This window comes from Equus quagga, chromosome 21 (genome assembly GCF_021613505.1).
Source record: "Equus quagga isolate Etosha38 chromosome 21, UCLA_HA_Equagga_1.0, whole genome shotgun sequence".
In the NCBI taxonomy this organism is placed as follows: Eukaryota; Metazoa; Chordata; class Mammalia; order Perissodactyla; family Equidae; genus Equus; species Equus quagga.
The window spans coordinates 38,428,542-38,453,220 of NC_060287.1; the positions used below are offsets into that span (position 1 = coordinate 38,428,542).

At 58.1% G+C, this 24,679-nt stretch overlaps 1 protein-coding gene across 1 annotated transcript in view; it reads left to right on the top strand.

The window, feature by feature from the left end:
- Nucleotides 1-20,919, top strand: part of LOC124231339 (pyridoxal kinase) — a 29,915-nt gene extending 8,996 nt beyond the window's left edge. Inside the window, exons 2-11 of the mRNA XM_046648093.1 lie at nucleotides 2,037-2,091; nucleotides 9,171-9,275; nucleotides 9,995-10,078; nucleotides 10,599-10,645; nucleotides 11,630-11,715; nucleotides 12,214-12,259; nucleotides 15,100-15,211; nucleotides 16,175-16,311; nucleotides 18,156-18,222; nucleotides 18,552-20,919. Of these exons, the coding sequence (XP_046504049.1) occupies nucleotides 2,037-2,091; nucleotides 9,171-9,275; nucleotides 9,995-10,078; nucleotides 10,599-10,645; nucleotides 11,630-11,715; nucleotides 12,214-12,259; nucleotides 15,100-15,211; nucleotides 16,175-16,311; nucleotides 18,156-18,222; nucleotides 18,552-18,664 (852 nt within the window). The 3' untranslated portion in view covers nucleotides 18,665-20,919. The remainder of the gene's footprint in view (nucleotides 1-2,036; nucleotides 2,092-9,170; nucleotides 9,276-9,994; nucleotides 10,079-10,598; nucleotides 10,646-11,629; nucleotides 11,716-12,213; nucleotides 12,260-15,099; nucleotides 15,212-16,174; nucleotides 16,312-18,155; nucleotides 18,223-18,551) is intronic.
- Nucleotides 20,920-24,679: the final 3,760 nt, after the last annotated feature.

Consider the following 24,679-nt stretch of genomic DNA (forward strand, 5'->3'; position numbering starts at 1 on the left):
AGGCCATGGCCGAGAGGCTGGGGCCTTGGAAGCGGAGTGGGGGTGATGGAGCTGGGAGAGTTGGGGAGAAGGTGGAGGACCCTTCCGGGCAGCCTGGTGCAGGCAGGCGGCAGGGTGGGCCCCGTGTGTGCCCCAGGGAGCTGCCGGGATGGAGCGGCCAGCAAGGGGTGTGCTTCCCTCAGGAAGGGTGTTGGGAGGTGGGGGGTAGCTCTGAGAGGCCCTGCTGGTGGCCTGGGTGGCATGGAGCAGACAGAGATGGGGAGGCAGAGGTCCCGGGACTCGGTGAGCTGCGTCCCGGATTTCCAGGCATGGTTGGTCCTGTTCACGCTGATCCTGGCGGATGACGTGGTTTTCGTGGTCTGGCCTTGTGGGGGGACAGCACTCCCAGTTTAGTCCCACGTCCCAGCTGTGGGCAAAGCCAGAGCCTCCGAAAGGAAAGATGATGACCTTGTCCCGGTGGTGGGGGCCGGCAGGACAGCTCAGCTGTCAACACACATGGAGCCCAATTTAAACACCTGTCTGTCATGACGTGGTTTCATGTGGCTTCAAAGTCGGGGCCGGCTGAGAGCTTGTTTGCACTCGAGTGTCCAAAGGGCAAATGGTGGATGGGTCCATATATGAGTCCCCAACCTCCCCTGGTGACATCGTTCATGTAGGGTGGGGGATGCGAAAGGAGGGCCTGAGTGATGTCCCTCCTGCGCTGATGGCCCCGAGGCCACTCCCTTTGCTCTCGGGGGTGGCTGCCTGGTGCCCGCAGGTCTGGAGGACCTGGCCGGGCCCTGGTACACGGCTCACGCTGGATTGATTTGCTCCTGGGTGTTTGGGCCTCGCGTCCTGGTAGGTGATGGCTCGTGGCTTCATCCCCAAGCACAGGGCCCTGCACCTGAGGCCTTTGTGCTGCGCTGGGTGGTGGTCCTCCGGCAGCTGAGATGGCTGGCTCTGCGGAGCGATGCAGTGGACGCTCTGAGAGGCAGGGAGGGAACCACGCAGCAGGGCCATCGTCCTGGGTCCGCCTGCGACAATGTCAGCGGGGGCCAGCCTGGAAGAGGCAGGTGGAAGAAGCCTGTGGGGCCTGGCAGGGACCCAGGGTAAGGGTGGCACATGGAGGCCAAGAGATGGGCTGAGAAGTGTCCTGATGTCTGCCCCCTCTGACAGCCATTGGGTGCGGGGGCCCCCACAGAGAGTGTGCCTTGTCCCCCCGAGGGATCTGCAGTGTCCTCTATGTCATAGCGTCTGAGAGAATCAATACTGAATGAACGTGGACAATCAGAAGAGTAAAGATAAGCACCAGGAAGGCTCTCTCTGGTTCTCTCCCTCTCACCACGAACACCTGTCAGCATTGGCTTCTGGGCCATTTCTTCCCTGTCATTAAAGGAAGAGCTCCCACCTTCCATAAACTCAGCTCTTCGCTCAGTGATGGCTTTAGCTTTTCTCCGTCGCCTGCTCTGTATGCTCTGTATGCACCCAGGCTGGGTGCCTTCTTTTTCCCCAGCTGACATGTGATGACAGAGGGGCTGCCAGCCAGGCTCCTGGGGAGGGAGCAGTCAGTTGTGTCCCCGAGTGGGGGAGCCCTTGGCCTTCCCTCCTCGTCTGAGTGGGGGCTTGAAACCTCATACCGCCCTTCAGCACCCTGACCGATGGACGGCTCGTGGGTTTCTTTGAGCACTTTCGTTTGGTGGGATTCCAGAGGGATTGAAAGTGCTTCTCCATTGAGTTCCAGCAGGAGGGCTGTGGCCTCTGAGTTTCCGCCCTTTGGGCTGGTTGCTCCCCAACATATTTCTTAAATAAAGGAGTGAACAAGTTCATCAGCAGACATGTACAGCACCAAGAGTACAAATACCTGGCCCAACTCGGGGAGACCCTCCTGTTCCCCACGTCGGAGACCCTCCAGCCTGTGCTGGGGACCTGCACTCGCCCGGCCTCAGTCCACTCCCCTCCTCCAGCCTGGCCCCAGGCCGTCGGTCATCGGGCACCTGCTGTGGGGCAGCGGGCCGCCCGGCTCTCTCAGACCTGGTCCTTCTCTGTGTGTCTTGCAGGTTTTGGGGTTTGAGATCGACGCGGTGAACTCTGTCCAGTTCTCAAACCACACAGGTAAGGTGTTGACCTCAGCGTCATCATAGAGCTGAGTGTGGGCATGAGAAACGGCCCTGTAGACATCTGGGGTCCCACCCCTTATGTGACAGGTGGGGAAATGGAACCAGAGGGCTGCCCAGCATGGGAGGGCGGGGGCCGTGGTCTGGCCTGCTGCCTCTGAATCTCCGCTTGGCTGCTTTGGAGCTGGGTGACCTGGGGCCTGTGGCATAACCTCTCGGTGCCTCAATTTCCTCCTCCGTAAAACAAGGACAGTGATCCCAGTTCCTACTCTAGGGCTGTGCTGTCCTCTGAGTGATGTGCCAGCTCATGCCCCCCGCTGTCTACTGGGGTGACACCGCGGGCCGTGGGGAGGGCCCCACATGTTCATGCTGCTGGTGCACAAGTGGGTGGATCCTGATTTCTCTATTAAAACCAGTGCCTGGGGCAGCTTGTGTGGGTGTCTCAGTGCACGAGGACCCGAGGATTTCTGTGCACGGACTCCTTGAAGCAGAGTTGCTGGCTCAAGGGTATGTGAAGGTCACTGCCCTCGGAAAGCCCTCGAGTTGTCAGGCGAGCTCCTGAGCTCGGGCTGCGCTGGCCCGTGATCCCCACACCGTGCGGAGCGGGAGAACAAAGCCTCTCGGTTCTTGGAGACGTCGCCACGTCGCCTCTTCTGAAATTACCTGAACCCAGGAGGAACCCTGGGAGCACAGAACGTCCCAGAAACAGCCTGGCGTTGGTGCCAACAGGATACGAGGGCAGGTGCTTCAGGGTCAGCCCGCACGGGGAAGATTTTCCGTAATTCTCTTGGGTGCGATTCTTCTTGGAAGGGAGGGGGTGTTGCAATCGAGAGGGAGCAATTGCATGCCGGGCCCTGGTGAAAAGGCTGTGGTCCTTTCCTGCCTTCGCTTCTGCCGAATGGCCAGGGTGCTCGGAAATGTGGAGAAGCCCCAGAAAGTTTAAGTCAAAACAAACAAATGAAAAGTCGAACTCGATCCAGCGAACTTCCCTGAATCCTTTGTGTTTTATTGGCTGTTTTAACCACCCTCTTGCCCTCTTGTTTTTTTTTTTTTAAGTAAATAAGCCAAACTGGCTTGGACATTAAACAATGGAGTTAAATTTATTGCTGAATGTTATGTTGTGCCACGATCAGCATTTGTTCAGCTAAGCAAAGACCTGGCCTAGAAACTCCTGCGCCCTTTGCGCCAGATTCCGGGTGAGGACGGGAGCTTCTGGGGGCTTCACTAGTGATTGGCTGTCTCCTGGGCTCCCGTGGAACCTTCTCAGTTGGTGGTGGACAGGCCGTCCTGAGGGCTCCCAGACAGAAGGGGGCCTCTGGTCTGCCCCTGGAGGGATGGATGGATGAAGACAGACTCCCTCCCGCATGCTTGGGAGCCCACGCAGGTATGGGGCTGGTTAGAGCCAGGAGGAGGACGGGGGCTTCCCTTCCAGGGGGGCCCACCCCTGTGGTCCTGGGAGTCCCCCGGGATAGGGAAGAGCCCGCTGCCCCCACCCCAGCCGCCCCCAGATGCTGTTCAGGGCCTGCCTGGCCAGGGGACCCCTCAGGCAGCTCCCATCTGTGGGCGGCTCTGAGCACCTTGTGTTGGGCCCACGGCGCTGTCTGTGCAGCCTAACTGGGGCCTCCAGGGCAGGCCTCCCCGGGGCCACCCTGTGGCTCAGGTGCCACCACCCCAACCGGGAGTAGCTAGGTGAGGCCTCACTGTGCCCCTGAGCCCAGGTACCCCTTTCTGCTGTTCCCCTCCCCCCTGCCCACACTCTGCTGCTCAGAACTGAGGCTGGTGTTTCTTTTATCCCAGCGCCCATGGCAGTGTGGCACGTGGTACCTGGGGAGCTGGTGGTGAGGACACATAACTCAGCCGCTCCCATGCAGCCCCACGGCCGCCATTCCCGGGGAGTAGAGCCAAATCGCTCCCTGTGTGTATAGGACGCCCATGGGGCCCTGTCTGTTCTGTCCTGGGCTTTGGACCCAAGAGTACTTGCTATTTTTACCTTTTTTTTTTTTTTAAGAACAGAGGCGCTTTATTATTTTTTTTACTGCACTCACCTCCAGCAAGCATCTGTTAAGGCCTGTCTATACGGGGAGAAAGATTTACTGCATGAGCCGTGTGTGAATCACCCGGTTAGAGAGGCTGTCCCCATTCATGAGCACCCTTGTCCAGCACTGTGCTTCTCGAGCTGTCTGGCAAAGGCCTCGCTGTTGTGTTAGTTCCACCATGGGTCCTACTGTGTGCTCGGTGCTCAGCTCAGGCTATGCATGACCGGCCTTGAGGGTTCAACCACAATCTGTCTATACCCTGCTCCACAAGCCTCCCCATAGATCCCACACTGGGACGCCTGAGCCATGTAGAGGCTCTGACCACTTCAGCCTGCTTCTGCTTGTCTCCTGGGGTCGGGGTCGCCCGGTATAGCAGCTCTGGTCCCAAGTACGCAGTCCTGCCAGCCGACATCCGCCCACTCTTCCAGGTCAGAAATCCCTTTTTTCTTTTTAAACAACATCTTTACTCAGATATTTACATGCCGTGGAATTAATTCTCCCACTTGAGTGTGCAATTCACTGGTTTTTAGTGTAGTCACAGAGTTGTGCGACCATCACCAGTATATTTCCAGAACACTTTCATTGCCCCAGCAGAAACCATACCAAAGTAACTCTACCTGTTAGCGGTCCCTCCTCATTCCTCCTCCTCCCAGGTGCTGGCAACCACCAATCCACTTTCTGTCTGTGGCTTGCCCGTTCTGGACATTTCACGTAAATTGGAATCATACAATAGATATGTGGCCTTTAGTGACTGGCTTCTTTCATGCAGCCTAATGTTATCAGAGTTCATCCATTTTTAGCATGAGTCAGTATTTCATTCCTTTTTAAGGCTGAATCGTATTCCACTGCCTGTATCTACCACATTTTGTTTATCCATTCATTCAGTGATGGACATTTGGGGTTATGAATCATGCCTACTATGAATCATGCTACTGTTCCACAAGTGTTTTTGTGGACGTGTTTTCAGTTTTCTCCTGTTTTCACCGAGGTATAGAATTGCTGGATCAGATAGTAACTCTGTGTGTAGTTGTTTGAAGAACGGCCAGGCTGTTTTCCAAAGTGGCCGCATTATTTTACATTCCCACCAGCGACGTCCGAGGCCTCCAGTTTCTCCCCGTCCTCTCCAACACCTGTTATTATTTGTCTTTTTTATACTAGCCATCATAGTGGGCATGAAGTGGGATGTCATTGTGATTAGAGTCAGAAATCACTCTTAAGATTGAGGCCAGAGAGCCTGCTTCCTGGGGGAGCAGGTACTCCAGAGCCGGGCTGGCAAGCTTTCCCTGTAAAGAGCCAGATGCTAAATGACTGAGGCTTTGCCACTCTTGTGCTGTTGGAGCATGAAGCAGCCAGAGAACAGTGAGTAAAGAAGTGGGTGCGGCCGTGTTCCAGTAGAGTTTAAACTTTATTTATGGACACCAGAAATGGAATTTCATATCATTTTCACAAATCATAAAGTATTCTTGTTTCCCAACCATTTGAAGATGTCATAACTGGTTCTTAGCTTGGAGGCTGTACAAAAACCCGTGGCTGGCCAGATTTGGCCCAGGGGCCATGGTCTGCTGCCTCCTGATCTCAATCAGGGTTTCTGGAATTTGTGTGTGTCTGAGAATCGCCTGGGGCCTTGTGAAAACTGAGTGCGGGGCTCCAGGGAGTCTGGCTCGCGGGCCTGGGCAGGGCCTGAGAATCTGCATTCCGGATGCTGCAGTGCTGCGATCCGCGTCCGAGACCCCCGTGGATGGGGAGGGTCTAGGCTGATCATGAGAGGTGGCTGGGTTGAGGTAGGCAGGCTTTGGGGGCTGAGGGAGGCTGAGGGAACGTTTGCAGGGGGCAGGGATAGCCCTGGTGTTCCTAGGGTGGATCCCCACTGTGCCAGGGGTCCCCAGGACCACCCCCAGTTTCGGTGACGGGCTGGGAGGACTCATGGCTATGCTGTCTGACGGCAAAAGGCCTAACCGAGCTAACTCAGCGCAGGGAATGGAAGCATGAGGGGAGGTCGGGGACACCAGGTGCACGCTTCCAGAGCCCCTCCCACGGAGTCACGCAGGACGCACTTAACTCCCCAGCAAGGAGCCGTGACAACACATGTGACATGTCGTCTACCGGGGAGCTCGTCAGAGATCAGCGCCTGGGATTTTTATGGGGGCTGGTCCTGTGGGCAGCTTCTGCCTGGCATGCACCGAATTCTCGCCTCTCAGGCAAAGCAGGTGGTGGCACAAAGCACATTGTTCTTGCAAACAGTGAGCCTCTCTTCTCAGTTCTGCGAATGGGGGAATGCAAGTTACAAGACGCCAGTGGGGGCCGGCCTTGCAGCTGGCCTTTCTGGGGACAGCCGTCTCAGGATGGCTCTCTGCTCAGCTTTCCCCAGCCCGCATTCTTACAGGCCCTCTTTCAACAGGCAAGGCCCCCACCCCAATTCATTTTCTGCCCTCTGGGACGTGGAGAGGCTCCCCCAGGGCCCGCCTTCCAGGGCAGCGCCAGGCTTTGAAGCAGCGCCTGCCCACCCAGTGTGCTCAAGTTGCTCCTTCCGCACAGGTGTCCTCGAGCTGCCTGTTAGCCAGGATCCCTGCCCCGGGGACAGCTGGAAGAAACTGGTGGCACTGGAGGTCAGTGGGCAGGGCAGGCCCAGCTGGCTTGGCGCTTACAGTTTTTAGTGTGACCAGCTGCCAGGCCAAGTGGTGAAATCCTGGGAGGAGAGGTAGCTGGTGTGGACACCAGGAGCCTGATGGCTGGGGACAGGCTGGGGACAGTGAGGGGCCTTCCCAGCAGGCTGGGACGGGACAGGCCTGCTGGGCCCGCTCTGGCTGCCTGAGGAGCTGTGTCCCTTGGGGTCACTCGCTCGACCTCTGCAGAGTTTGTTTTTTCATCCATAACCTGATGGGTTGGAGAGAGGGTCCAAGTGCCCCTCCCCTGTTTCAGAAGGGTCTGGAAGGCTCTGGACCTGTCCTGAGCCGTGGAGAAGGAGCAACTGGGCAGGAGGGCTCAAAGGTGTGGACCAAGCCCCCTTGTCTCTTTGGGAAGCCGGCCTCACCGAGGGGCTGCGTGCTCTGCGTGATTCCCTGCATTTGAGACCTGGAGGTCTGTGTGACTCACCTTTGTCACTGCGTGTTACGGGCCGAATTGTGTCCCCCCAAATTTGTGTGTTGAGGTCCTAACCCAGCACCTCAGAATGTGACTGTATTGTGAGATGGTGATTAAGGTAAAATGAGGTCACGAGGGTGGCCCTCGTCCCACCTGACTGGTGTCTTTATGAGAAGAAGAGATCAGAACACAGATACACAGAGGACACGTGAGGACACAGGGGAGGAGATGCCATCTACACACCCCAGGAGAGAGGCCTCCGAGGAAGTAGCCCTACCCACACTTTGATCTTGGACTTTGGCCTCCAGAATTGCTGTTGGAGCCGCCTGGTCTGGGGGACTTTGTCACCGCCGCCCTAGGACACAAATATACTACGTGTGCAGTCGCCTTAAGTCCCACCCTGTCTGGTAGGATGTTTGGAAAACCGAGGGGCAGGAAGGACCATTTTCCCCCACCCTTGGGCTGCGGGCTTTCTGTGGCAGCCCAGGTCTTTGTGGAGCAAACGCCTGTCTGGGACACGGCCAGCTCCTAATGGACACCTGAGCTGGAGCAGCGAGAAGCTGGTCTTGGCCCGTGGTGGACACCCCTGCCCCTCCTGCCCCTGAGGTTACCCGGCTAACAGGGGTCAGTCAGTTTCTCGGTCTGATGGGTACGCCGCTGTCTTCTGATGGAACATACAGGGTGGGCATTTGCCCCTGGCTGACGTCCCAGAGGCCACAGCAGTCCCTGGAGAATTGCTTTGACAGGTGTTCTTGGGCGTTTGTTCCAGACTTGCTTCTTCACCATGGCTCCGCCTCGGGTGGGAGCCAGCCCTCATGCCCACAGGCCACCCGGTGGAGGGAGCCATCGCTCCTTCTCCTCTGGGCCTGCGCTGCCTGGCCCGTGGGGCTTCGCCTGAATGAAGCCTGTAGCCGGGTGAGGACATGGGCCTGTCCACCGGGGTCCACCGCCTGATGGTCCAGATGGACTTGGCTATCGTGGGAATCCACCCTCCTGAGGTTTTGACTTTCGTGCTTAGAAACGCATCCATCAGAGAGATCCCTCAGGGCCTAAGGGATGCCAGGAACGCGTTTTCATGGGTGAAATGCGGGGTGTCCATGGTGCAGCCCCACCCCGCATGTATGGGCTAGCCATTGACCTTCCACCCTGCCCCTACCTGAGCCTGTGTGGGCAAGGGTCCCGCATGGCAGGAAGGTCCCCCCGCAGACCACCCCCATGTCTGTCTGCCTGGAGGGAATGCTTCACCTGGGTACATTTCGGGGCTGAGAGCAGGTCGAGCCCCTGGGCCTGTTTCTAATTCACATGTGGCTCCTGGTTGCGATTTGGTCCAAGACTTGCTCTGTTGCAACTCAGCCTTGTCGGGGAGGGGTGCGGGCAAGGACAGAACAAGCCCTCACCTGCCAGGTGCCCAGGTGACAGTGATGGAACAACTTGTCCTGGATGGGGAAACATGTATGGTAGAGGCTGGCAAAGCAAGTGACTGTGACATGGGGGGGGGGGGGTCACCCCCAGGAGCCCTGCTACAGATAGGGAGAAGTTACACAGCTCTGTGGGTCTGGCGTGTCCCTCCCCGCATCCCATCTCTCAACATGACACAGGTTCCACAGGCGTCCTTAGCTGGCCTGGAGAGCTGACCGCCCTCATTGCACTGGGTGAATTCCAGAGGGAACTGCTGTGGGAGGGTGGGACCCTGACGTCAGTAACAACAACCCCAGACAGTGTCAGAGCCAGAGGACCTTCCAGGGGGTTCTTTGAGGCTGATGGCCCAGGAGGGCCCACCGAGGCACCATGCCTGGGTGACCTTACTGAGTCCTTGCAGCAACCCCTGGGGAAAGGACCATCCGCTGGCGTCATCGGGGGTGACTGGCCGATTGTGTGGGCCTCAGCAGGCCATCAGGTGAGCTGTGTCTCACCTGTGTCCCCATGTGTCAGGGCCCTGAGAGTCCGGCTCTCTCCACAGGCTACACACACTGGAAGGGTCAGGTGCTGAACTCGGATGAACTCCATGAGCTGTACGAAGGTCTGAAGCTGAACAACGTGAACAAATATGATTATGTGCTCACAGGTGAGGCCCGGAGGGAGCTGAGCGCTGGTGCTGGTGGGGCTCACTCCAGCCGGGACTGGGCTGGGGAAGGCCCGGAGCACCCCCACTCCCGTGCTTCTCCTTGGTCCCTGCCTCCTTCAAGGGGGCGTGGCGTGTGCCACCAAGAACCCGGTGGAACTCTAGTAACTGCCATGACCCCATAGCATGACCTTGGGATCCTGGCCAGGCTGTTCTTGCTTGGATGATGACTGTCCTGGCCAAGCCAAGTCACCACACTGGGGTTCTGGAGCCCACGGCAGGGGACAGGTGGGATTTGGGGAAGGTGTCGGGGGGTGAAAACACCCAGGCGAGCGATACGCTGCCACCTGGTGCGTTGGTTTTGTTTACAAACCCTCATGGTAAAAAAGAAGTACCCGTTTGTATTTACATACGTAGTTAAAAGTGAATATGCTTATTCTTGCAAGTGAAAGGACAGAAGGAGGAGAACATTCCTTGTACACCTGTCACTGTGGCCTCTTCCTTTCCTTTAAAACTTGACGTTTCTTTTGGGAAATGCCTGGTGTCCCCTTGCTTACCCCGGTTGTTGGGGACACTTCATTTTAACTGTGGCCCCAGGATCTGAGAACAGCCCGCCGTTCTCCAGGGAGGAACACTTTCTATGGCGGTTATTTCCCTTTTGCTGCGGTCAGCTGGCGTGAGCCTTCTGTTTTGTGAGGGTGGCCTGGATTTCCCTCCCAAAGGTTACACGAGGGACAAGTCCTTCCTGGCCATGGTGGTGGACATCGTGCGGGAGCTGAAGCAGCAGAACCCCAGGCTCGTGTACGGTAGGCGCTGCGCTCACCCCGCGTGCCCTCAGGGCCGCCACCTTCTCCAGTGGGGTCGGCCTGGGCCCCTGTGAATGGCAGCTCAGCCCCCTTCCTTCTGGGCGCCCCGTTCACGTGCCGCCTCTCCCAGCCCGTGAGTGTGAATCTGCTGGGCCTCCACAGATGTGAGTCTTGAGAACGTGGGTTAGAAACGTCTTCACAGTGAACCTGGCGTCTGTGTGAGAGAAGCAGGTCAGGAGCATGCTGTAGTCAGTGTCGGCATGTGGAGGCTGGGCTGCCAGGCCCTGCAGTGAGGTGCACGACCACCACTGACCCTAGGGACGGTGGGGATGGATGCCCCGGGTGGGGCAGGACAACAAAATGCTCAGTGCCAGGTGACAGGATAAATGAGAATGGGAGGCCACACTTTTTCCCAGCTTTTAGTTGCATACGTGAGATTTAACAACAGAAGTCAGCATCGAGGGCTCTTTTCTCATCCGCTGCAGCTTTTGCTGATAAGATGCCCTTTGTGTCTCTCCAGTGTGTGATCCAGTGATGGGTGACAAGTGGAACGGCGAGGGCTCCATGGTTAGTAATTTCATGCATATATCAGGGGGGTGAGTGGACCCGTTGCTGTTAATCGAAACACGGGACGCCGGTTCTCTAAATGCCTGGCTGGGAGACTGCACTCGGGGTGATGACATAACCCTGGGCAGGAGGAGAAGCGGGTTGGCGGAAGAGGTTTTCCGTAAAGGGCGAGAGAGTAGGTGTTTTTGGGCTGTGGTCCCTGTTGTAGCCAAAAGCAGCCACAAACAGTTTGCAGATGAGCGGACATGGCTGTTTTCTAGTAAAATTTCGTGTACGGACTGTCTGCAATTTGAATTCCCTGTAATTTCTCTGTGTCACAAAATGTTACTCATCTTTTGACTTGTTTCTCCCAACCCTGTAAAAATATGAAAATCAGGGCCTGGCCCTGTGGCTGAGTGGTTAAGTTTACACACTCTGCTTCAGTGGCCCGGGGTTCGCTGGTTCAGATCCTGGGTGCGGACGTGGCACCACTCATCAGGCCATGCTGAGGCGGCGTCCCACATAGAAGAACTAGAATGACCTACAACTAGGATATACAACTATGTTCTGGGGCTTTGGGGAGGGGAGAGAAAAAAAAAAGAGGAAGATTGGCAGCAGATGTGAGCTCAGGGCCAATCTTCCTCACCAAAAAGCGTACTTTAAAAGACAAAAAGTGAAAATCACTCTCAGCCTGCAAGCCGTACACAGGCAGTGGACACAGCTCACCGACCTGCCGTGGGACAGAGTGGGTGACGTCGTAAAGTGGAGAAGGTAGAAAGTCACGCCAGGGCCTCCGTAGAAGCCTAAGATGTTAGGGATGGAAGGAGGTGCCCTGGCCCTCCCTCAGGCCCCTGGGAGCCGTTGGGTCCCCACACGCTGCCCCTGTGGTGTGAATGTCTCTTCTGCACAGTCACGGTCCCCGAGCCTGGACTCGAACGTTCCTGGGTTTCATTTCCTCCTCCTCTGGGTGCATCAGCCTGTGCTCCTGTCTCCTCTCTTCCTCAGTACGTTCCAGAGGACCTCCTTCCAGTTTACAAAGAAAAGGTTGTGCCGGTTGCAGACATTATAACCCCCAACCAGTTTGAGGCTGAGTAAGTAATTAGAAACGGCTGATGCTTTCAGACCTCCCCAAGGGGAGAGCTACAGGGGTGTGTGGGGAGCGTCCCCATGTCTGCCCTGGGCTTGCTCGTTCAGGCCACTGAGGGGCTCCTCCGAAGGTCCTGCCTTGGGGGGAGCAGAAATCTTGCACGGAGATTGGGGGCAGGCCATCCCGGAGTCGGGCAGATACCTGCTGCCTGAGTGCCAGGCCTGATGTGGCTGCTGTCTTTCGCTCTTGTCACACGTAAACATAGCCACAATCTGGAACTTCACCACACCCCTGTGATGTGTGAGACTCCCCTTTGAAAACTAAATGTTACTCTTGACTGGTCCCCAGACACGTCACAGTGCCACCTGGTGGGTGATGGCCAGCAGGTGCTGAGTTAGTCCCCTGTGGGGATGGAGGGACATGTCCAGGGCCACCACAGCTTTGGGAACGTCACAGGCAGAACCCAGAGAAGTGACATCTCACCTGCCTGCCTGTCTTCCAGATTGCTGAGCGGCAGAAAGATCCACAGCCAGGAAGAGGCGTTAGCGGTAAGGAGAGCTTCCGGGGCCTGGTGTGGGACGGGAGGCACTGCTCATGGCGGGGAGGGGGCGGCCACATGCTCTCGGGGATGGGAGATGGGCACTCCAAGTGGCCAGCATCCTGGGTCCAGTCAGCCAGCCAGCAGGGCCAGGGGACGCGATGTCAATCTGTTTGGCCCACTTGGTTGGCCACCCGCCACTCAATGCTGTCGGGGTCTGCTCTGCTCGTGCAGCAGTCGCCGTGTGAGCGTCTTGGGGCAGCCGTAACAAAGTGCCACAGACCCTGGCAGAAACAGCAGAAGTGTGCTCTCGTGGGTCTGGCAGCCAGGAGTCCCAAATCAGGGGTCTGGCAGGGCCGCGCCCTGTCTGAATCCTGCGGGAAAGAATCTGCTCCTGGCGTCTCCCACAGCTTCCAGTGGTTGCTGGTGATCTTGGCGTTCCTGGGCTAGTAGACGCCTCTCTGTCTTCGCTGCCATTCTCCCCGTGTGTGTCTGTGTCCTGATCGCCTCTTCTGATTGGGACACCAGTCGTCCCTGTTTAGGGCCCACCCAAAAGACCTCATCTTAACTTGATCAGATCTGCACAGACCCTGTTTTCAAATAAGGAAGTAGGAACCTTATAAGGAAGTAGGAAGTTGTGAGGGACTGGGGCCTGGGCCTCATGGTTTCCTTTTAGGGGACACAGTTCAGCCCATAATAGTCACAGCGTTTACTGAGCGTTCACTCTGTGCCAGCGCCGTGCGTCTGGCTTGCCGGGTCCTGCAGCACACCCACGCCATGTGTAACTTCTGCGTCCCAGCTTGTCCCCTGGTCTCGTTGGTCCCCGCCTTCCTGCTCAGAGAGAAGCAGCAGCTGCACCTGGTGCCCGTGACCCGTGCGTCTGTGGGAGGGGCCCTTCCACAGGCTGTGGGGTTGGCCCAACCTGCCTGTGGGGAAGGCCCACTGCAGGGTGAGGTTCTGCCGCCTGGCGGACGGTCAGAGAAGCAGACACGCACTGAGCAGGCGCCAGGCACATGCTAGTACCGTCCACTTGTTTCTCCCTGGTGTCGACCAAAAATCGTCTATAGCTGTCAGGGTCCACCAGGGACCAGGAAGAGGGGTGGGTGCGTGTGTCCATGCCCATGTGGGGGGAGTCTGTATGCATGCATGTGTATACATGTGGTGTGTGTGCGCACGTGTGAGAGTGTGCAGCATGCATGTGTGTGTGTGTGCACGCACTTGTGTGTGTGTGCATGTGTAGGAAGAGATTGATTGCAAGGAAGTGGCTGGCCCCTGGTGGGGGCTGGCAGGGCACGTCCGGGACCTGCAGGGCCAGTCGTCAGGAGGGGTGGGCTGGCAGTGTGCGGCAGGAGCTGCAGCCCAGGGCGAGCTTTCTTCTGACTTTCCCTCCAGGACTCCTGACAGTCGGCCTCCTGTCTGCCTGTAGCTTTAGATGGTTTGCCACCCTCTGGGCTGCTTGCCCAAGCAACAAACCTGGGTCCGGTGTGCTGCCAGGGGCCAGCACCAGCTTCATGCCGTCTGTGGCTGGGCCTCGTCAGAAGCATGAGCTCTCTTCCCTGTCCAGGAAATACCCTCCAAGGAGCTACGTCCCTGGGTCAGAGCTGGAGGCGGCCAGTTGTGGCCACACCCGGGCCCATGGGGCTGCAGTGCCTCTGTTTCCCTGATGTGCAGAGGGGACGCTGGAGCAGGGGGACGGGGTGGGAGGGTGCCCTCCTCCCGCTCTGAGGCCTTTCTCTGACCTGGCACAACGTGTGGTGCCCAGAGCAAGTGGGTGCTGGGTGGGTGCCCCCCCCGTGTGTGTTTACGTGTGTGAGTGCATGTGCCTGCGTGCATGGCGGGGGACACGTCGCCCACAGCCTGCACTGGGCTCTGGAGCAAAGGGCACCCACCGCCTGCCTGTGTGATCACAAGCATTTCTCTGAGGCGGTTGCACAAGGAAGACGTATCAGTTCCTCACCGCTCTGTGGCCCCGGCTACGAGGGGAGGGGAGCGGCCGCCATGCCATGACTCAGGGCCCAGCCTCTCCCCGGCCTGGAGAATGTGACTTGGAGTCCACGCTGGCCCCGGGGCACCAGAAACTCTGAGTGTGTGCGCACAATTCAGGGTCCGCACAGGAGCCTTTCAGGTTCTCAGAGTGACCCCACGAGAGGGTGGGAGTCCCGAGCAGCTCAGTGGGCGCTGGCCCCACGGGGGACAGCGGAGACGGCCTCCCACCTGTGACAAGGCCCTCCCTGTCCTCTGCCCCAGCCTCTCCATACCAGGCCTGCCGCTGTGGCTCAGCCGGTACTTTCCTGAGCCTTGGTTTAGCCTGGTGGGTATTTTGTCACATGACATTGTGCCCTCGGAGGGCAGGGAGCTCCAGACCCTGGGGTGTTACAGATGTTTGTTGACTGAATGAATGAGCAAGTGAGTGGCTCCCAGAATGGACAGTTGTTGCTTGGTGGTGTGTGTGGTTTTGCCACCCTGGAGCTGGGATGAGGAAGGACAGCGGCCTGGGTGTGGTTGCTGTCTTCCTGTGGAATGTGAGTACAGGGAGGGTGCAGCATGGGGGCCAGCAGGCACGCACCCTTGGACCTGAAGCTGCAGGGAATGGGGACGGCCGCTCTGAGCTAGCAAAACTGCCCCACGGTGGGCAGGAACTGGTGAGGGCAGGCTGGGACCGGGCTGCGGTGCCCCATGTTCTCGGCTTCTGCCATCTGCATCCCGTTAAGCCAGACCACGCAAGAGCACATCGGAGGCACAAGTTCCCGTCGTGCCTGGCTGTTTGGGCTCATGGGCCTGGGGCAACGGCCGCCAGAGCCCCGTGTGGGTGCCTGGGCCTCAGCTGATGCACTGCCTGTGCTCCGGCAGGTGATGGACGTGCTGCACTCGATGGGCCCCGACACGGTGGTCATCACCAGCTCCGACCTGCCCTCCCCGAGGGGCAACGACTACCTGATTGCACTGGGGAGCCAGAGGATGCGTGAGTCCTGCGCTGGCCCTTGCCACGGCACTGGGCTCCCTTCTGCCTTTCCGCCCGCCCCATGTCCCTGAGTTTTCTGAGAAGCTTTTGGGTTCCATAGGAGGAAAATCATGCCATACTCAGCAGGTAGTCAGTTTCCTGAACTCCCGTCACCTCAAGAAAGATCAGACTTTGAAAACAGAATCAAAGAAAGGTTTTTGTGACACGGGGTGCGATGGAGCACAGGGTGCTGACCGGCTCCCCTGTGGTCACCGAGCAGCTCTCAATGCCCACCACCACGCGGGCAGCTCAGGGTCCACATCTCGTCTTACGGGCTCGGGGGCCACATGGAATGGGCCGGCTCCCGGGTGACCAGGCGTCCGCATGCCTCCCCTCCCACGGAGCTGGGTCCTCACTGGGAGGGCGTTCCGTGCCCCACTGTGTTGGTGGTTCACTCATGGAAGTGCCACCTGAGTTAGTGTTCTGCGCACAGCATTAAAATGACACGGAAGGCGGGGCTCACACCTAGGCAGCCCGTACGCGGCCTGCTGGCCGATCCCTCTGTGTCTGTGTGAAAGAACACTCACACACTCACATGCACTCGCCCTCAAGCACACGTACCCCACTCCGTTAAGTTCACACGGTCCCCACAGCTCTAGGTACCCTTGCTACTCCCCTGGGGCTGTGGTCTCCGTCCTCGTCATATCATGTGTGCTGGCCTCTTGTTGAGCTGCACACTGTCCCCCGAGGCCTACCTGACTGTGTGGTCCTCCGGGGCTCCAGTCTTCCACTTCCCCCCTTGGGACAGGGGCAGCTGCTGGGGGGGCGTTAGGGGCACCAGGAGGCACTGAGCCCTGGGCGGGCAGCGCTAGCTTCCCTGTGGCCTGCAGGGCAGGAGGAGGGCAGGCCAGTTGTGCCCCCGTGGGGCTGGCCCTCTGCTGCCGAGGGGCTCGGGTCCCAGCCAGCCTTGCTCTTCTCCCCCAGGGAGCCCCGATGGCTCCGTGGTGACGGAGCGCATCCGCATGGAGATGCGCAGGGTGGACGCGGTCTTCGTGGGCACCGGGGACCTCTTTGCCGCCATGCTCCTGGCGTGGACGCACAAGCACCCCAATAATCTCAAGGTCAGCAGGATGCACCCCTCCCTGCCCCATGCGCCTCTGCAGGGAGCTGCTTCCCATGGGCCCCAGACGGGGAGGGAAGACGAGGCTCACCGTGAGCCGGGGGCGGGGAGGGTGGTTGGGCCGGGCTCCAGAGTCCCCGTCTAGGTGAGCCCCAACCCCACTCCCCACCGTCTCTCTCGTTTGTGAGCAGGGGCGGTCAGGGTGCTTGTGGGGGTCTAGACAGGACGTGTTTAAAGCATCCCGGAGTCGTCCCGGTCCTGCCCGTGGGGAAGTCCTGACCCAGAGGGCACCTGAGGGCTCTGGCTATGACTGAGAGGTGGTGTTCAGCCTCAGTAGCTAGGAGCATCCTCCAGGAGAGCAGCACCGTGCAAGTTTGTCCTGAGATTAACTCCTGCGGTGACCTTAGACTGGCGGCTCGCAGCCCCTTGGGGCACAAGGGGCGAGCTCTGGAGTCAGACTTGCTTGGATAAGACCTGTTTCCAGGCGTTGTCCCCACGCCGGTGCCCCCTGATTTGTGTGCAAATGCCCACAAATGCATCTGTGTAGAGAGAGCCATTTTGCTCAGGCAGTGCTGGGAGCACGGTCCGCTGCTAGACGGATTTGGTGAATCGGGGTGTGGGGTGCAGGCTCTTTTCTCTGCGCTCCACGGTGACCCCAGGAGTCACGGCGCATTCTTTGACCTCCTTCTGTGCTTTGAGCAGAAGAGCTGCGTTGTGATATCTTATCCGATTGCTCTGATGCCCAGCGGTGACGACCAGCACATGTCCTGCCTCAACATTGCCGAAACCAAAGAATTAGAAAGCCAGTGCGCACGGGGCCGTACCAGCCCTGGGGCCCTTTGCATGCCCCGCTCTGCACACCTCAGTGGTTCGGGTGGGTGGCGCCTGCCACCGCCTGAGAATGCGGGGCGGGGGGGGGGGGGGGGGGGGGTGGGGGGGGGGGGGGAGGGGTCGGAGAGAGGAACTGGCCTCTGTGTCCACTTGAGGAGGGAAGAACTTGGAGGTGGGGAATCTGGGAGTGGATTCCCCTGAAGCTGTCTTTGCCGGGCACCTGGAGGGGCCCCATTTCCCCTGGGACAGATGCTCGCCCCCCTCCGTGTTTGTGAAATGCAGGCCTGGGGCTGCACCCTTTCCTCTCCCCTACGAGGGAGGCTCAGGGGTGAGTGCTGTGACACGAAGCTGACAGGTACCCGTCTCCTCGCCAGTTCCGCCCCCTCCTGCCTCCCTCGTGGGCCCAGGGTGAGGCAGACCTGCCGTGTTTAATTAGCAGCCACGGGAGCTCCGTCTGGTCCAGGCAGCCACATCTTGACCAGCTGGTGCCTGGAGGAGGCCTCGCTGCTGGGCTGCCTAAGGCCAAGTCGGGGTTCAGCGCGGCCCCGGCTCCCCGAGTTGGTGGCGGAGGGGGCAGGCATTCCACTTGCATCCTCAGCACCAGTTAAAGCCTGAGTCTTTGACTTTGAGACACCGGCAGGTGATGACTTTGGCCAGGTTTGGGGCAGGAGCTCTTTCCTGTGTAGCTTCTTTATGACCAGTTCATTCCAGGAACAGTTATTAAGAACCTACGACATACCAGGCAATCCTGACAGGTCGCGAGACACAGGCCTGCCCCAGAGTTGTTTGTGGTCGAGAGGGAGGCGGTTAGTTTAGTAGGCAGGCACCTGCTCAGCGCTGGGATCTTTGCGGTGGGCTGTCCCGTGGTGGTTTGGGGAGCATGTGATGGTGGTCAGGGCCCTGGTGACTCAGAGGACGGGGCCGGTGCTTGTGTCGGTGGGAAATCCCACTGGGGCAGCAGAGGGAGCAGAGAGTCGAGTGGGGGGGGATCTAGTGCTTCTCTCCTCCCTGCAGGTGGCCTGTGAGAAGACCGTGTCAGCCATGCATCACGTTCTGCAGCGGACCATCAAATGTGCAAAAGGTACCGCGTAGCCTTCCCGCAGGCGGGCTCGTTGGCCGGCGCTGTGTCTGGGACCCTCAGTCAGAGAGGTGGGAGAGGGAGACACCCACTGGACTCTGGTGTGACCACTTTGTCCCACTGTGAATGGGGTCCCTGCCTTCCGCCGGCTCCCTGGCCTTGGCCTTCAGGCCTGGGGTCATTGGGCAGCAGCTCGGAGCCCCCTTCTGAGAGAGGAACTCCTGAGTAATCCAGACGGCGGGGGGGCTCGGACGAAGGCAGTAGGAGGAGAGAAACTAAGCGTCGCCTCTCCCGGCCCCGCCCACTCCGTTAACGCTCTGTTCGTTCTGCAGCCCAGGCTGGGAAAGGACTGAAGCCCAACCCGGCCCAGCTGGAGCTGAGGATGGTCCAGAGCAAAAAGGATATCGAGAACCCGGAGATCGTCGTCCAGGCCACGGTGCTGTGAGGCCGCGTGCACCACCTCCCGACGCACAGCGTGTTGGTGTCTCCATTTTCATTCCTGTGAAAAGTGTAACGTCTGCCTTAGAGCTGTGACCGAAACTTGAGATTTTTTTTCTTTCATGAGTGTCCAGCATCCACTGGTCTTAATTGTGAAAACGTGCCAGTTGTGCTTTTTAAAAATAACAAAGCGATCACAGAAATTTCTAATTTGGAAACAGCTCCCCTCCCCCCGAAGGCTCCTGGGCCTCCCTGGAAAACCAGCTCCGTGTTGACCGTCTCAGGGGTGTCCTCCTCGGCTGGCTCGGGGGTCTGTGGGATCCCTGTCCCGCGTGGGCTGGGCCTGGGGAAGCCCCCGTGTCTGTGCGTCTCTGAGACCGTGCCCGGTTTTAACTGTCCACATCAGAAGAATTATGCCAAATATCTTTATTGCTGTTTTGCCCTTTCTTCTTTGTTCCTGCATCAGAATGTTTTTATTTCTGACTTTGCCGCCTGTTAGATCCCTGGGGATTTCAGATGTTCCGCTTTCGTTCTGCCGTATGGACAGGTTAATGCCAGCGGGCTCAGACACACACAGACCCTGCACTGTCACTTTGGTGGGGACCTTTCCAGGACCCCGAAAACTCAAGTGGGTCCGTAAATCTCATGTATATCAGCGGGACCACCTTGTAACTCACTGGGGGACGTGGCAGAGATAAAGAAAAGTCTGGTGCTGGGGGTGATGACTGTGTCCGGGTCCTTGTGAAAACTTGCCTAGTTTATGGTACAACAAGTTAAGCCCTGTGTTTGCCACCTGCTGCTGGTGACAAATGCATTGTGCCATGGTGTTAGTGTACAGACAGATACAGAGGGCTCCTGCCCCCCACTGTCGGCATATTTCACCCCACCGGCCAGTTACCTCGTACCCCCCCCCTTCTGCGTTCTGTGCCGGCCAGAGGCCAGGAAGCGAGAGGCTTGCAGAAGCCGGCTCTCGTCCCTCCCCAAACCTGAGAGGGGAGGGGGCAGAGCTTCAGAGGAGCAGCTCTGGGTGCCTCGAGCGAAGGCCACACCTAGGCCGTGACTCTAGTCCACTTGTCCACTGCCGGGTGCCCCTCCTGAAGACTCAGCGTATCTTGATCTCAGCAGCCCTCCGCCTTGGTCTGGGGGTGCAGAGGTTTGCATCTCCCGGGAACCTACAGCCTGGAGAGAAGTGGGGAGATGGCAGAATGTGGGGGGCCTGGATGTGGGCCACTGGGAAAGCATACTCCAAGGACAGCCCTTGTCCCCCCATCCACAGCGCTGTCCCCCTAGGCAGGCCCTCTCCTGGAGCCCGCACCTTCTTTTGTGGCAGTTCCAGTGTCTTCCAGAGGGCCTCTCAGCTCTCCACTAGAATTGTCCTCACTTAGTTGAGAAAGCCCTAAGGGGAAGAGACGCCGGTCTCCGCCGACTTGCTGTGCGACTCCGCTCTTCTTTCTTCTCCGCTCTGCTCACGTTCTTAATGTCTTAACTCTCAGGCATCAGCGTGCCCCGGCGGCCCGCGCACAGGGTCAGTGGGTCTCGGCTCGCCATGGCGGCCAGCGGGTCAGGGCATGTGTGTCCCTGTCGTGTCTCCTGGTTCCGAGGACCAGGCTCCTCTGTGCCTCGGGGCGCAGCCCACTGGGCCTGGAGAAGGAGGAAGGCTGTGGCTGGCGGCCTGGAGGGGGGCAGCCTCCCCAACACGGTGAGCGGCGGCAGCCACAGTCACTCAGGGCCCTGGGCCTCTGTGGCGCCTTCTACAGAAGATCCTGTCACTGCCGAGTAGAGCTGGGGAGACGGCCACATCGCCAGCCAGTGGGAAAAGCTGCTTTTCTTTTCTTTTTCACTATCAAGAGCAAGTGTAAGACTAGAGAAAGAACCTGAATGTATCCCTCTTCAGCGCAATGGTGCAAAGCCTCCCTGCAAACCCGGTCCTGGTCGTGGGGCTTATTCTGCGTGTACAGTGCACTTGAAGGAGGCGCACCCTGCACACACGATTTGCTCCTGGGTCCTTTAGGTCTTATTCTGGAGGCTTAGTCCCCGACACGAGCTCTCATTCATTCCCTTCCTTTATTAGACATAGAGTGATGAGACTGTTCCCCCTGTTGAGCTTTCTGTAAAATCATGGATTCTGGCGTGCCCCAGACCTTCTCCTGTCTCCTTTGGCTGTAAGGCCCGGACCACAAGGAGAACTTGAGGCTTGAGCCCTCCGTACCGAGCAGGAAGCACTGGGGGCTCCCGAGAGCCTTTGCAGGGTGGAGGCTCACGTAGAAATAACAGCTTCCATGGGAAACTGTATCCAAAGCGTACCTTTCCTCGTGCTGTTGCCCACCTTGTGCTGTCTTAGGTCCTTTCTGCGTGGACATCTTCCGTCTGTGACAGCAGAGGCTCTGGATGGTCTGTGTGTGGAGTTTCCCATCCAGAAGTCACCCAGGGTCCATTGGCTTGGCTCTTGATACAGGTTGGGTCCAAATTAGAATTCATCTTTGTTCTTCCTTTCCCATGGTTCAGTAACATGCAAAGTAATATTTGTTTCGAGATGAGAGATGTCTTGGCCTTGAATCGCCTGCTGATGATCAGACTATAGATTTTTAGTACTTTCCAGTTTTTCAAACCTTCTCCTGTAGACCTTAAAGTCGAGTTATGAGATATGAATCCTTTTCTTTTAACTAGTCTTGAATCGTTGCCTCGCCTGCTGAGGCCGTCCTGTTCGTCTGTGTTCTTTCGCAATACATGTCAGTGATGGTCGAAAGGAAGCCTTGTTTGTTGTTTGTTCTTAAACGTGTTGCAACTGATTTGCAGCACGTTGGTTCGTGCCCCAGTGGACCGAGCCCGACTTGGCGTGACTGTGCTGAGTCAGTGGAGGGTGTGTTCAATGTCAACAGCGTGCAGCCTACACCGTGACACCTGAGTCCTGGTGAACAGTCACCTCCCCACTGTCGTCATCCACGGCAAGAAAAGAAACGCTGTGCATTGGAGCCTCAGGCCCCTGTGGAGTTAAAGCACAGGGTGAGTCCTCTGATCCCAGAGGAGCCAGGCGGGTGGGGCCTGGGATGACTGGCTACCCTGAGTCCACCCTGACCCACAATCCATCTCATGGCTTGAACCTCATTTCGCTCCTCACCTGAAATGTACGAAAGAGGAGGTGAGAGTGTTCTGGCCACTGGACCTCCATGGCACGCACACCCTCTCCTTGTCCTCCTGCCCTTTGATGGGACCAGCTGCCTGGGGTGTCCGGGACCATCTCGATGTGCATCTGAGGCGCCCCGTGACCACATAACTGCATTCTGGTGCCAGAACAGCTAGGAATCCGTGTCCTCCTCCTCTGCCGCCCGCTTGTCCCTCGGGCCTTCATCACATGCGTCTCCCGTGGGCTTGGGTCCACTCAGCCCCTGCCTGGGCCGAAGGAAGGGAGTGGCGTTTGTGAGCGAGCAGAATGGCTTCTGTGCAGACGGGGATGCTGTGAGGGTAGTCTTGGCTTTCTGAGTCTGGGTGGGAGCCACATGGCCCCCCACACTCAGTGCTGCCTGTCAGAGGGGCACGGCTGCTGAGCCCACCTGTTTTCGTTCCAGGCCACCTCCCATGCCAGGCTGCAGGGGGCTTCCCTTCTCATCACTTCTTGTGGCTCTTTGCATTAAGACTTCCCTGGAGAGCTGTCTCCTGTGTCCTTGGAGAGGGCACTCAGAAGGACCCCATCCCTGGGGAGGGCAGCTCTGGGAGGCCAGGTCGACTACCCTAAGCCTGGGAAGACTTGAACGTGGGCCCAGTTGGTCTGGATGGACGTCATTCCTCCAGGAGACCCCTCCTACTCTCTCCATTTCTGCCCTCGGGCACTGTTCAGGCAGGTCTCTCAAAGTACAGTGATCGAGCACCCACACACACGGCCTCGCTGTGTGCAGAGCTGGCGTGCACATCTCTGTGCTGTGGTCGCTTTGTGACAGGTGACAGGTGCAGAATCAGGTGGCTGGAGGGTCTTCTGCAGCCTCTGCCAGTAGAGGGACAGTGAGGGCAAAGAAGGAAGGGCAGTGGTGGGCAGGAGGCCCCGGCCCCCACCCTGGCGGGTTGCAAACATCAGCCGCCTTTCTAGGAGGCCCTTCTTCAGTGTATTAGTTTTCTCTTCCTGGTGATGGAGCCAGGCTTTTCGGTCTGTATCGTGCTGCACAGGGAGTGGGGGCCCTGCACATGTCCTGCCTCCCGGTAGAGTTCCAGAGGCTCGTCCTGACATCACCGCTGGCTGGAAGGCTCCACTGGACGCGTGGCCACGCAGCCAGGCCTCACAGTTCCTAACGTCGTGGGCTTTTCGTCGTGCGTGCATCTTCCTGTGGGCTTCTGCAGTTTATTCTCAGTGTGAAATGGTTTCTGTTCTCAAAGTGCGGAGACACTAATTAAAAACAGTGTCTTACACACCACATTCCTGCCTTTCGTTAGTGATCTGTGCTCCCAAACAACAGTGTGGTCATTTGTTTAGGACAGAATTTAATGAGAAACTCTAGATCTGACTTAGAGAATATTTTAAAACTTTACAGTAATGGAAATTTCTTCCTAGAATTTTCTTTTTAAATTCTGGCAGAATAAACAGGTATAAACAGAATAAGCAGCTTTCCCAGTGTCTGAGCCAAGCAGAGCCCTGTGCTCAGAGCCAGAGGCTCTGGGCCATCTCTGACTCCCGGCTGTGGATGAGGCTGGGGGACCCCCAAGCCCCAGGGTGAACAAAGTCCCCCACCTATGGCCTCCCCTCAGCACCTGGCCCTACGCCAGTAGGGGGCCAGTTCTGATCTTCTGCAGCGGGAAGCCCATTGTGGTAGGAGATGCCTACATGAGGCTGTGGGCCACTCTCCCTGGCCTGGGGCATCGCTGTCCTGAGGGTTGGCTCTGAAGCCAGAGAGCAAGGGCCAGCCCTTCGTCCGGCAGAATTGGGCAGACTGGAACAGACAGGAGACAGTACCACCCTGAGCCCTTGTGCTCAGGAAGCCCCCAGAGCGGCCTTGGCCCTGACGGGGAAACTGGTCCTAATGAGTCGAGGGCCCAGCCTGCTCACCCACCGGCTCTGCAGAGCCAGCCGCCCTCCCGCATACTGTTCTGAGCGTGGGGCTGGGTTAGCTGGTGGGAAGCCACTAGACTGAGCTGGCACAAGGAGGGTGAGTGCTGGGGGATGGAAGCGGGGACCTGCCCCCTGGGAGCAGCCTTCTGGTGTGTCCCGAGGAGTGAGGGGGGTGGAAGCCAGCCTGCAGCAGGCCCCCAGCCCTGGCGCATCCCCGCCAATGCCTGGAACCACGGTCTTGACAGTGGGAGGTATGGGTCTAATGTTGGGGAAGTGGAAGTGAATTCTTCATTTCCCCCACCCAGGGACAAGAAGTATGTGGGTGGTGTTTTGAATGCTTTTCACTGTATGGCTACATATGTTCTAACTTAGAATTTTACTTGGGATTTCGGCGAAGGATGGCAGACCTGGACTGACGGGACCAAATGCTGGGGCAGAGCCCAGCCCATGTGGACCTGCTCCTTCCTGGAAGGGAGCTCAGATCTGGGCAGCTTCCCAGGGTGTAACATAGTCTCAGAACAAAGCGCCTCACCCCTTGGTCCCAGCTGCAAGGGAGGGACTGTCTCTGTGGGTCTGGACGGTGGTCTCCCAGGCCTGCGTCCTGTGCGCGTGTGGGTGCGTTTATAACAAAACTCCCTGTCAGCGTATAGAGGCCATGTCTGTCTGTGCTGGTCCTGTTGACTTCTGATTATCCACAAATAAATATTTTCATGCGATAGTGTGGACATGTGATGCTTTCTTTTCCCCCTGGGAACTCCCTTTGTTAATGATCCTGTCCTGGGGTGCTGGCCCATACGTTCATGCAGGGGGCTCTAGGCCCTCAGACTTCCTGCAGGGTTTGCCCAGAAATCAGAGGGGAGGGGCCTCCCTCTCCTGGCCCCCCTTGCCAATTCTGAGGACCAGCTTCGGCCATTGATCAAGTGTCACTGCTCCTCCTGGGTCCAATTCCTTCACCCCGGGAGGTGACAACGCTGGTCCGTCTAGCCC